Here is a 12,875-nt window from a genome sequence, read left to right as displayed (position 1 = left end):
GATCCTGCACATTACAGAGATTCACTAATTTACCTGACAGGACATCATAACATGATGTTATGCACACTTGTATACTACAGAAGTTTAGTTCCTCGGCAATTACAAAATTGCCAGCCTTTCTAGAGGTCCTGAACTAATTCTTCATGCAAATAAGCAGCCGTGTTCCCTCCTCATGCCCACAGTTACCAAAGAAGAGATGTTAAATACTCACCTCAATCAATAATCTTCGTCTATCTTCCCAACCATCTTGTTCCTCACTGAGATCCACTGATCTACAAAATAACTTTGGGCCCTCTGCCCAAAAAAGAACAAATTGATTTCCTTAAACACTTCTGAAAATGCTGCTGTTTGTAAAACTCATGAGCAAGACAGCAATCAAGTCAGAAGGTCTATTCTTCATATTCTTCCTATCATTCATAATCTCTTATCCCCCACAACATGATTGGCTCCAACAGAAATGCTCTGAATTACTGCCCTGTGTACTAAGAAAAACAAAAGGCAGCAGCAGTTAATATGCCAAGATAGAAATTGCAGTGAAATTGCACCTGTTTCATTAAGAGCTCAGCACCATTACCCCACATCTCCCAAGAAAATTCATGCCTGCTGAGGACTGAGGTCTCACTTTCAACAGGGCCTGTAAATCAGACAGGCTGGAAGATTTCAGTGCACTAATTGTATGAACACAGCAAGACAGTTCATGACCGTTACCTCATATGTCTCAAGAAAAAAACATTATTTAAGACTGTCCTGATAAGTTACTGCATAAGATACCACAAGCAATTCTTGTTGTGGTCTGTGGAACCGTTCGAGGCTGTGAATGTTTGCTGCTGTTTTGTTTGTTTTTAAATACAAAATTCACTATATTCAGAAGAAAAAAAAATCCACATTAATTAGAATCAAGAACGATGTGGACATATGTGGCTAATAAGAGTATTCAACACTATGAATAGTAACACCAGAAGGAGAGAAAAAATTAATGATGATATATATGCCTGAAAGGCATTTGTGATTTTTTTTTGGTAAGCTCTAAAAGGCCAGGTACATATTAGGCAATTCTCTGAAAAAAAATGGAAGCAAGACAGATGTTCAGCGTTTTTGTTACCAGCAGTTTGTCATGGGATTCTACCTCAATTTAGACCACAAATACGAATGAAAACTTGCAATTTATTTTTTTCCTTAAACCTCTCACCTGTGTTACAGAACAAATAACTAGACAGGACTTCTTCCCTGACTTTCAGTAAGACTTTTGAAAGAAACCAAAAAAGGAGTGACAGTGAGTAAGTTCTGTTGTACCTCTCAGTCGTTCATCGTCTTTGGAGAAGAAGAAAAATCTTGTACTTTCTCTTTGTGGCAAGCAAGGAAACCTGGACAAACACAAGGAAACTTTAACATCAAGAAAGTTACTGTCAAATTCCATTAATGCAAGTTAAAGCTGTAGTGCTTCAGAGAAACAGAATGCATGGAAGAACATTCCTTCACAGTAACCAAATATGGTCTCCTATAAAAAAGACCCTTTTATAAAAGAAAATTTACTATGTCTCTGACTTTTGGCCAAACCAAACCTGGTTTGGGTTGAACCAAAATTACCCACTTAATTTCTCCAGTCTTCAACCACAAACTCAGCGTTCATATTTTTATACTCAATGTCAAACCAAATGGGCTGTTGGGATGTTTCACTGTTACACTCTGTGCAGCAGGGAATGGTTTTCCAGGATAACTTCTGTTGCTCAGAGATGTGGAATGAAGACAGCAGTTTCCCAGGACCTGAGTGCTGCTATTAATATTCTCACAGCAGCAAATTACTACAACCAAATAGAAAACAAATACAACTTGCATTTCTTGATCCTTTTCAATTTCTGATGCCTCTGGCTCATCACCATCCTCAGAACTGCTGTCCTGGAAACGTGGATCTTCTTGCCAGGTGACTTTTGCAGGTTTTATTGTTTCAAGGATGTAGGGCTCTGCAAGATTATCACAATTGAAATAAAAAATCAGATTATTCCTCTACTTGCCAGCAAAAAACCCTACCTCCCAGTGAAGAACTTACATTGGAAAAGCAGATTTAAGAAGGATGGAAACCTCCCCCTCTCGGGCTTTCTGAACTATCTCTCTGCTCAGGTATTTTTCACTTTGTTCTGGGGGTCTCTTTCATATCCTGAAACCTTTATTAGTGCATTCAGAACAGTGAATCCTTTCTGAAGTCAACAAAAATGTGGGGGGCTTTGTTTGTTTTAAATCTTTCATTTAACTTCACATGGTTTGTTTTGTTTCCTACCCTACTGACTGACTTAATTCAGTATGTTTTAATCTTGAGTGTGTAACACTTATATCCCCTATAGTCATGGGTCATTCAGTTTCAATTTTGTAAAGGTACAATAAGAAAATTAAGTAAATAATAAAGCAATCTTGAATGTTCTTGGCGTCAACTCCAGATTTGCTTTTCCTCACATTACTCCATTAACACACCTTTGATTTCAAATCTTGTTGGGTTGTATGAAACTTTGACTTGGCATATCACCTTTTTCCCTGTCTGAGAAATGTAGGGGATGACAACAACATCCATCACTGTTTAAAAAAAACAAATAAATAATCGTTCTTTCTCAAAACATCCCTTTCAAGATTCCTGGGGTGCAAGCTGAGCTACCACAATCCTGGCAAGTGTAACTGAAGATCATAATGATTCTGCCTCATTACTCACTTTTGCCTCTGAAAATGCCCTGGATTCTGAATTCCTAGGCACCGTATTCCTGCACAGTGCCCGACATGAGCCATTCACTAGAAATTGCACTGTCCTGCTCTTACCTTTTTTACACCTGACTTCTCTGTGTCTCCAAAGAAGGAAAACTTGAAACCACTCGGCTCCTGAGCTGTGTTATTCCCAGAGACAGGTTCCAAATAGTCAGGTGGGGCAGAGTCCTCTGCATCATCTTTGTCCCAGGGTATTCCCTCACGTTTCTCTGATTGGCTCTTTGACGATCCAAATAAGTCTTTTAAATCAGCAGCAATATCATAATAGACTTCTTCAGACACTTGAGGCAGTTTCTCACTCTCTTCTTTCTTCTTCTTCTTCCTTTTAGCTTTACTGAAATGGGATTGTTGGAGGACAGTAACACAACACAGCTGTTTTTAAAAGAAAGAGCCACTTTGCTCTTGATGTTTCCCTAAACTCAGCCATGCACATTGATGAGGAGTTCACTTTTAAGGGAGAGAGCAGTGCAGGGGAAACATCTGAGCTTTGATTCTAAAGGCAGGAACAAGCCTCCTTTTTATTACCCACATCATTAAGGGACTTTTCACTTAACATGTGGTAGTTCATAAATGAAGATACTTAGGACAGATTTCTCTTCTGGCAAAAGAAATGTTAAGAGCTAATATGGTTTTTCACAGGATAAGAGCTAATACCCTTGTCTCTTGAAAACTTCTCAAATCTTCAAGTCCATGACTTGACCTTTCTCACCTTCAGTGAGGACAGAAAATGGCATGCAGAGAGTAGATGGACTACAAAGAAAATATGACACTGCATGCCGGTTTTAGCGCTCACAATTCCTATTGTATATTGATTTCCGCAATCCCAGGGAGGACTAAAGAGAAAACAGCAGTCTGCGTAGTTTCAAACTCAGTCTGCTACCATAGGCTTCTCTCTAAGGGGAGAAACATCACAACTGTAGTTACCAAGCTGTAATATTACCTCTCCTTTTCTGTAGTACTTGGTTTCCTTTCAAAAACTGCGTGGTCCTGTCTGGTGGGATCCTAACGGAGGGCATTAATGTCTCTAAGAAAACAGAAAGGCAAAGAGAAACCATGAGACACTCTAAAGGCTCAAATGAAAGCTACCCCAAACCTTTACAGTAGGATACAAATTCAAATTGGCTTCTTCACCAAAATCTCTCCAAAATGTAATTGACATTTAGAAAGTCCCTGCTAGTCAGTGCCTGGGAATTCCATTAAATACTGACTTCAAATACACACAAGAAAGGAAGTACTTTCCTCAGCCATCTAGGCAGAAATTTTGGTTAGGAAACACCGGCAAAACTGATGCCACCCTAGAACTCCTTCACTGATGGCAGATGATTCATACTTGAATTTCTTGGCACTTGTTGCTGTTTTACTTGGCTTAGGCTGTTCCAGGTTGATGTTCAAGAGGCTTCCCAGTATCTGCAGAGTTTTCTTTTTCTCTGCAGCAAGGTCGTCTTCCTCATCTGCCTTCAAGCTCTTTGTCTCTGCTAAGATAACAAGAAATACATTATATTTTCCCTGCTGAGCCTGTGATATTTGATGCATAGTATCACTACAGTACTAGCAGAGCTCACGTCTATCAACACATCACTTCCTTTATCCAAAAGCTACTCAGAGACTTTGTCCCTTGCACTGTAGAAAATCTTGGGTTAGAACAGTTCTGGGCATCTATTTCATGTGAAGGCCAGATCAGGTATTTAACATGTTTCCTGCTGCTGTCATGTAACTGCAACCCCTCTGCCACTGCTGATGCTCTACAGAAGATCACATGAAAGCAATGAAGGGAATAGCAGAGAGATGCAAAAATTTAAGTTTCAGAAAGAAATTGAATCCTGAAAACTGGGTTAATTTCTTTTTCTTGGGGGTGGATATTCAAACTTTTTCTATTTTCAGCTTTTCTGCCTTCTGCTGCTAAAGAAAAAAAATGACCCTACTTAAGACTGCCAAATCAGCCACAGACTGCAGGATGGCTACAAAACAAACAGTTTAAATGAATATAATGATCCAAAAGGGGGTTTTTCTAAGTCACCGCTTACCCAGTTTTTCAATGTGGATAAACACATTCTGATATCATGCTGTATTAAAAATAGTCTCAAATGTTGTTTTATTAGGCACATGTGCCTCACTCAGCTGTTCCAAATACTTTTGCAGCATACACCTTTAAGAAAGCACAGCCACCCCTGGTGTTTCCCATGCAGAGCCACAGCAGAGGTGGGTGGTTTTCTTTTAAGGGATCACCAAAGAAGGTAAAGGAGGTCATAAGGTGCTTCAAAAGCTAAAGCTCCATGATATGGCTCCATTACTACCAGTAACCAGGAAGTATGGGCAGCTTTACCTTCCTCCTCACTGTCACTCTCCAGGAATCGGGCGTCCATGCGGAATCTTTCATCGGTGCCAAATCGGGACTGCAGCCTCAGGAGCTAAACAAATGAAACAAGTGCTCTTAAGCACTGGAGGAGGAAATCAGCAACGTTCAATCCCTTTCTTTTCATACTTCATGGCAACATACTAATAATCTTTAGCTCTTGAGGCCTTTTCCAGGAATTTCTTTGGATACAAAGATAACACCACACATTATTTCCTCCATGGCCACTCTTTCCTCTGTTGAAGGGAATTCTATTTTAAATTGATATAAATCATACTCAGTAATAATACAAGCCTACCAGTTCTGTTCCTCTGAAGTGGCCCTATAGACTCTCAGAGGAAAACTAAATTCCAGTGATGGGTTCACTCACTTTTTCCCCAGCTTTGCCTTCAAACTGTGGCTTAATTATGAATCGTTCATTGTCCGTGTTGTCTTCCTCGTCCTCACTGCTGTCAAACAGTTTGCCTGAAGGCTTGGGAGCAGATGTATCCTTTGTTAAACAAAAAGGAAAAACAAAAGAAGGAGGTTATTTACATCTGAGAATATAAATCAGTACCAACTTTGTTCATGTCCTTTCCAGTTTTCCTGAAAAAGTGGATTTCCTGCACAACCCTGTGCATTTCCAGCACTGATCAACATGCTGCCAATCTTATCTTGTATACACACCTCGTGCAACTCTGGTTTATAATTATAAAATTAAAATTGTGATTATTCCATTTCATCATGGGCAAAATATCCACGTAATGGTGTCCAGGTTTAGCCTAGCTTTTTACCAACTCTCGACTGGCCCCCCTTCCCCCCTCTCAAAAGCCTCCCCAGCAAACGGAAGAAACACTGAAAAGAAATTAACTCAAAAGAAACTGAAATGAATAAAAAGAAGAAATTATATTTTCTAACATTCACAATCACACTGTGTACACAGTACGTAGGATCCCACCCCCAGGGGAAAGGGAAAAGGGGACTGATCAACAAGAAAATTGGGAAGAAACAAAACCAAACCAAAAAAAACCCAAATGAAACAGACAAACACAATTAAAAACTTCAAGGAAGGGGAACAAGCATGAAACAATCTCACCCAGGACAGGAGAACCACCAGCAACCGAAGGGATCAGACTCCAGCCTCTCCCACCAGCAACCCCGGCCAAGGAAAAAGGGACAACCAAAACCAAAAACCCCTCCTCCCCTACTATGTGGAAGACACATGTGGAATACTTGTAACTTCCTTAGATACAGTGGTTACTGAGGAAGCCATGGGTAGAACCATTACAAATGGGCAACTCAGATTTTACAACAGTTAAAAAATTGCAAATTTCTGATTACATCAAGGAAGGTAAAAATGTCAATGGCTAAATAACGATAATGGTCCTAATCTCAATACATTTATAAGGCAAAATCCCAACAAAAGCAAACCCAATGCTTTAAAGTTTTAGCAGAGATGCGATTAAAAAATGTCATAGATAAGAAGTTCTATTTGAGAAAAAAATAAGTATTTAATTGTACTAAACCATGGCAGTAAAATCATGAGGAGTCTGCTAATGATAGTAAAGACGAAACCTTACACAGTTCTTTGGAGCTCAACAAAAACAAGATACTGCCTTAGCAGTTCATCCAGTCTCAGAAAGAGCAGAGTACTTCTGTACTGCTCAAGCCCAATCTCCTCCCCAGCCTTTGCCTAAAAGCAGAGGAATTTCAACACTGATTATACAGAAGTTCTTTCTCTTCTAAGTTAGAATACCTTCTATACCAATCTCAAACTCCTTCCAAATTCTCCAAGCTCTCAAGCTTTCTCAGATGAATGGTTAAGTACTGTCAAACCTGTCTGATGTTAATTCAAAACTTACCTACATTTCTCTGGCACTTCACTAGGAAATCTAATCTTCAGAACAAAAGGCATGGTCACACAGGGCTTTTGCCTAATAACACTTACTTCTCCAGGCATATTTCCCAAACTTGCGTCTTTTTTCAATGTCTCATTTTCCGTGTCTGAATCGAATAGGATGTGTTTGTGCTTCCCTGCTGGCTGGCTGTCCTAGGAAAGGGGGAAATGTCAGGTCAAACACAGCAAGTACTTGCTGCACTAATACAGAAGTATCTAAAAGGCGTTTCCATGACCTCTGCTATTCCTCCTGCAACTCCAGAGGCATTCCAGGGACGAGGTATGCAGGATTTTGTATATACTCAAAACTGGCAATGTATCAGAAAATCCAGACTATGATTTTTAGGAATCTTAATTCACATACATTAATTACCCTTTTCCTTGTACTCTGGACTATTCAGATAAAAGTTGTGAGTGTAATTACCAGATTCGAAAGTGCTCCTTGAATGAGTTTCTTTTGGAGTTCTCTCTCCCTGTGTCTCTCCTCCAGAGCCGCCAGCCTCCTCTGGTTGTCCTGCTCCTGTTTGTCTCTTGCAGATTCCTTTGAAGCAGTAGCATGAAGACAAAGCTCCTTATCTTCTAGAAGGCTTGTCTTCCTGTTCTCACATGTATTAGCTTCGCATTCTGGCTTTTTATTGCTTACATTCATCTTCATTTTTTTGGAAAGCAGTTTTGGGCTCTCCCGTTGCCGTTTAACGTGTTTCAGAGCCCCTGCAGCGTTGCTGTCCCTGTCACTGCTCTCACTGTCACTCTGATCAGGGCTGGGAGAGGCAGCTCCATGCTCTGAACTGTGGTCTTGTGGAGAACTCCTGTCTTTTTTCTTCCCCTGTAAACATGGCCTGGAAACAGGCTGATGTCTCTCATCTGCTGAGGAGGCACCAGGTGACGGTGCCTCATGCTGCTCACTGGGCACATTTTGTCTCTTTTTACTGCTGACTTGAAGTGCACACAATGGATGGTTCTTGGGCTGTCTTTTAGATGACTCCTCCCCAGAAGAAAATACACAAGCTCCAAGTCCTAAACCTACAGACCCCTTCTTTAACCCAGTACTGTCCTTAGTTGACTCTTTCACACAAAGGGACCCCATTCCCCTGAAGGGCTGATATTTCAAACGTGAATTATTTTGTCCCTTGGAGCTTTCCTTATTCTCCCCTGCTAAAATATCAGCCAGCACATCGTCAGGAGAGATGCTTTTTTTTTTATCTGCAGGGTGACATTTAGGAAGTTTTGGTTTATTTGCATTACCCTTAGGATTTTCTTCAGCAGGGGACTGAGCAGAACTCTGTGCACCATCAGATTCCTCTGCAGGTGTCCCAGTGTTTTTGGCAGCCAATGCTTTTAAGTCATGTAAGGAAAGGTCTAAGCGGTAACAGTTTTGCATCATGGACTCATAGTCAGAACTGATTTCAGACTCCCCTTGCTCAGACTCCGAGTGAGAGCTCTCACTATCACTTGTCTCTGCTGTACTGGTAACTGCTGAAGTTTGCAATGCACCAATTTTGGATTTTTTAATTTTCCACTTTTTTTCAATGTGTTCTCCTTCTACATTTTGAGTTTTCAGTGATGAGTCATTTAACAAACCACTTTTTTTGTTAGCTAGGATTTTTTTACTTTCCACCTTCATCTGTTCAGAATCTTCTAAAATTGCAGTTTTGCTGCTATTTGGATCTGGAGTTTTACCTTCAGCAATAATTTCATCTGTATCTGCTGAATCATAACCATTACCATATTCCACAGTCTCTTTGTAACTTCCTTTAGTGGTTTTCTTCATGGCATCTGGCTTGCTTAAGGACCAGTGACTACTGTATTTTAATCCAAAATCATCCCCAGTGATTTCCAAGGGGTCACTTTCAGTCTCAGCATTTCCAGCTTTCCATTTTTCTGTCTCTTTCTTTACCATGGCTCTGATCTCCTCTTCAGAATCAACATCACTGTCAGAAACACTCGTGTTATTTCGAGCTGTAACTCCACTAACATTCCTCTGATCTGATGATAAACCTTTGCCTGGCGTTTTACGATCCAGACTCCTCGATGGAGGCAATTTCAACTCGTCATTGGGTTTGGGGTTTGATCTCTGGCTCAGCTGTGGTGAGCTGGTGTGTTTTGGACGGGGCTGGCACCCAGAGGACAGAGCTGCTGCTCCATTCAGGGCCTCACTGCACAGTGGCCTCAGTTTTTTAGGTGGTTTCTTCATCCCAGAGAACTCTCCTTGTCGTTTCCTGTTTGCACTGACATCTCTCCCTTCCAAGTGCTGGGTGAGCTCAGGCACAGGAGCTGCTTGTGCCCGGTCTGGCTCCAGCTTCCTCAGGTTATGGCAGTACTTTGAGGGGTCATATTTCACAATGTTGGTCTGAGTTAAGGAATTAAAACAAGATTCCTCCAGCAAACAGACTCGAGTCTTTCTGAACAGGCTGAATTCTACACGAAAGGACAACAAGGAGCCCTTTTTCATCTCATGTCTTTAAGCAACTGACTTGTGCAGTCTAAGAAACTGCTCCAAATCACACAAATTTACTGCAAGACACACTTGAGGGATTCAGTAAATTGAGTCTGACATAGCAATCAAAATTAAGACTGTTCAGCAACTGTTTCTCCATATGACAGAAGAAGGAAGGGAACTGTGCCTATGCCCAAACAGTAGGAAAAGGATATTTTATTCTTTTGCGGATTCCTGAGGTGGAGGACAGGCAAGACTCTGCCAAATTTACCAACAACCCACTTCTATAGGAAAAGAAAAGTAAACGGTGTTAAACAAAAAGAGAGTGGAAGTAACCCTGGAACAGAGAAAGATGTTTGTTCTTGGATAACAGAACTACTAATAAAAGAACCATCTGTGACTAATTCATTTTTGTTTATGCTCTTTAGTGAGATATAATCGTACTGTGCAACTTAGCCAGCTTCCTTCTCAAAAACAACAAAACCCAAAGCCAACCAAACCCCCAAACTTCTACGACCTGCAAATAAAGAATGATAACAAAGTAGTAAATTTCTTTACTTTGCAAGTACTATGTCTAATATATGGCTTCTGGTTTATGAGTTAACAGCAGCCACTGCACAGACAGAATCACTATTATTTTGCTCTCTTCCCCTTTGCCACACACACACAAAAATCCCTCTAACACCATTCTGTGCTTTGCAAATAATTTTCAAAACTTTCCAATTAATATAATTTTTCCTGTCTTAATTTGCATGTTCAGTGATTTTAATCTTCCTCTTGTAAGCACGTGCAGACCCTAATCCTGAATGTGAAGCACAGAGAGCAGTTCCTGACAGCCCAGCCACCAAAAATTATGTGCTGTATAAAAGTGAGTCACACAGTCTCTTTACAAGCTTTTAAGGGTGACATGAATGTACATTATGCTACAGGCTTATGCAAATTCCCAACATACACAAGGAACAAAGCATTTCCTGATTTAACACCACGAGAGGGGACAAGCAGATCACAATTATTTCCAGTCACTGCAAAGAATCACAGAATCATAGAATGGATTGGGTTGGAAAAGACCTCTGAGATCATCAAGTCCAACCCTTGGGCCAACTCCAGTCCCTTTACCAGATCATGGCACTCAGTGCCACGGCCAAGCTCAGTTGAAAAACCTCCAGGGATGGGGAATCCACCCCCTCTCTGGGCAGCCCATTCCAATGCCTGAGCACTCTCTCTGAATAACAGGAGCCTTCTCCTTGTCTCTACAGGAGGTATTTCTTCAGCCCACTTTTCACAACTTGGACTGTCACCCCCAATAATTACATGTCTTTACATAAGGCACAGAGATTTAGCATAAATTTAGATATAATGAGCTTGCTTTTTCTTGGTTTACTTCTCTTACACATCTCCCCCAGCATACCTTGTGTTCTGGCACCTCTGTACCTGGGACTGCTTTCATGTGGAAGTCCACAACTCCAGCCTTTTTCAGTGATTCCAACAGACATGCTTGGTTATTTCTCTGTGGCTTTTCTTTCTGCAGCTTTGCTTCCTCCCTCTCTGTGGCAAGCCTGTACCAAGAAGTACATCAGACATGGGAAAAGTACTCTACTAAATAAAGCCCATGTGCTGGATTCGAGCTGGCAGGGACCCCCTCCCACAGAACAGCAACCACCCACTGCTCAAGGAATCAACACCTTGACGTTCCCTTTAAGGGAATAACGACATAAATCACGTTGCAGTATCACACATGCATCAACACTCCACCACTCTCTATAAAAACTGAAAGAGTGTAGAAGATGAAAGCACAGCCATAATATTATCAGATAAACAGAAGAAGGGTAACTTGAGCAGCAACACGCATTTTTAAAAACTGATTTTTACCTCTGCAAAAAGCTTTCTTTGGCCAACTCAATTTGCAGTGTCCCTCCTTTCCATTTTGTTTTATTTAAAATTGACATGCCTGCAAAACAACGAGATGGGAAAATAAGTATTTTTTACGTTAAAGAAGCACAGCCCAGACTTCACTACACCTCCTTCTATGACAGGCTGACGTTTCTTTAGCGTGATATTACACCTCACTGCTCACTTGGTTTAAGTTTGTACCTGAAAGGTACCCATAAAATTGAAGCTTAAAGAAGGCAACAGAATAAAACAAGCTCTACCTTGACCACATCCTGTTGTGACATCAGATGTGTTATCAGTAAAACAACCTGGCTCAAAAACATCAACAAGTAAAAACCAGAAAGATGTACTTACACTTTCTAAGCTCGGCATCAGAAATGCTGACACTGACGTAGGCAAAAGTTTTCACAGGGTTCCCTGATCAATGACAAACATCCAGTTAACTTCTGTGTAATATCAGTGTTTCCTTTAAAACTGAAAATTAAGCTATTTTGTGAAAATAAAGTGACTCTGAAGCAGAAATTCCATTTCACGCTTCAAACTGAAAAGCAATGAACCTTGAAAAGATAAAACAAAACATACCCTGATCATCTTTTCTGGTAATAATTTCTGCATCCAAAACATGCCCAAACTTCTCAAATCTTTCCTCCAGTTCGGCCTTAGACACCGTATGGCCAAGCCCTCCAACATACAAACGCTTGGAAACCTGTTCCTTCTCCATGCCTGAAGTCAAAGCATCACACCAGGAACACACACTCCGCTTTCCTGCGGGGAGACAACAACAGCTCACCGACACTGGCGCCGCAGGGGCCAGTGCGCCTGGAATGTCAAATTACGGGCAAATCGCTCCCCCAACAGCGCTCCCTGCTCTGTCCAGCGCCCGCAAACCCCGCGCTGCTGCTCCGCACCGGGGGCTGCCTTAAACCTCGAATCGCATCACCGGCTGCGCGATCGTGAATGGCAGCGGCTCGTTACCGCATAACCCGGGGTGCTCTATCGGAAGCATGGGAGACCCGCACAGACCCGACCGCGTCAGGAGCTGCCGAGGGACGCCCGGCAGAGGGGCCCGGGCCCGGCCCGAGAGACCCCCACCCGGCAAAGGGGGCCCGAGGAACAGCCCCTCGCCCCCAGACCCGCCGCCCCCCTCCCTCACCGCCGCCCCCCTCCCTCACCGCCGCCATGTGCCCTCCCCGCGGCGACACTCGATTTACCTTCCCCCCAGCACCTCTTCCCAGCTCTCACGCGGAAAGGGTTCCGCCTCGTTAGGCAGCCGGGTTCTCTGCAGGCTTCATGTTTCCCGCCGGTCAAGTGTGGTGGGAACACATGGGCTGGGTCTTGTGACGAAGGGCGCCTTGGGCGTAACCAATCACGAAGAAAAGCAGGGGCGTTTTCTGCAATACATGAGCAGAAATTAACAAAAACACAGGAACAACCGCCAAAGCAACGCTTTTCCCATTCGTGTCTAACGAGGAGCTTTGCTACTGTCCCTTCAGCGGCGCCGTTCTTTCAGAAGGAGGGGAAAGAAGGCGCGACCGGCCGCCCCCCGCTCGGGAAGCAGCAGTGGTAGCGTC

At 42.2% G+C, this 12,875-nt stretch overlaps 1 protein-coding gene across 1 annotated transcript; it reads right to left on the bottom strand.

Annotated features, from left to right (window-relative positions):
* Positions 1 to 1,296: 1,296 nt before the first annotated feature.
* LOC139669542 (nucleolar protein 8-like) lies at positions 1,297 to 12,485 on the bottom strand. Its single transcript, XM_071550042.1, has 10 exons — positions 12,458 to 12,485; positions 11,887 to 12,069; positions 8,223 to 9,395; positions 7,402 to 7,844; positions 7,029 to 7,130; positions 5,472 to 5,591; positions 5,072 to 5,156; positions 4,079 to 4,223; positions 2,952 to 3,082; positions 1,297 to 1,364 (listed from the first exon to the last, which is right to left on the bottom strand). Exons 1-10 carry the CDS (start codon positions 12,483 to 12,485, stop codon positions 1,297 to 1,299), a joined length of 2,478 nt encoding a protein of 825 aa, XP_071406143.1.
* Positions 12,486 to 12,875: the final 390 nt, after the last annotated feature.

The sequence above is a fragment of the Pithys albifrons genome, chromosome 3 (assembly GCF_047495875.1).
Source record: "Pithys albifrons albifrons isolate INPA30051 chromosome 3, PitAlb_v1, whole genome shotgun sequence".
Taxonomy (NCBI): domain Eukaryota; kingdom Metazoa; phylum Chordata; class Aves; order Passeriformes; family Thamnophilidae; genus Pithys; species Pithys albifrons.
The sequence above is the reverse complement of the archived record's forward strand: the minus strand, read 5'-3'. Positions and strand labels throughout refer to the sequence as shown.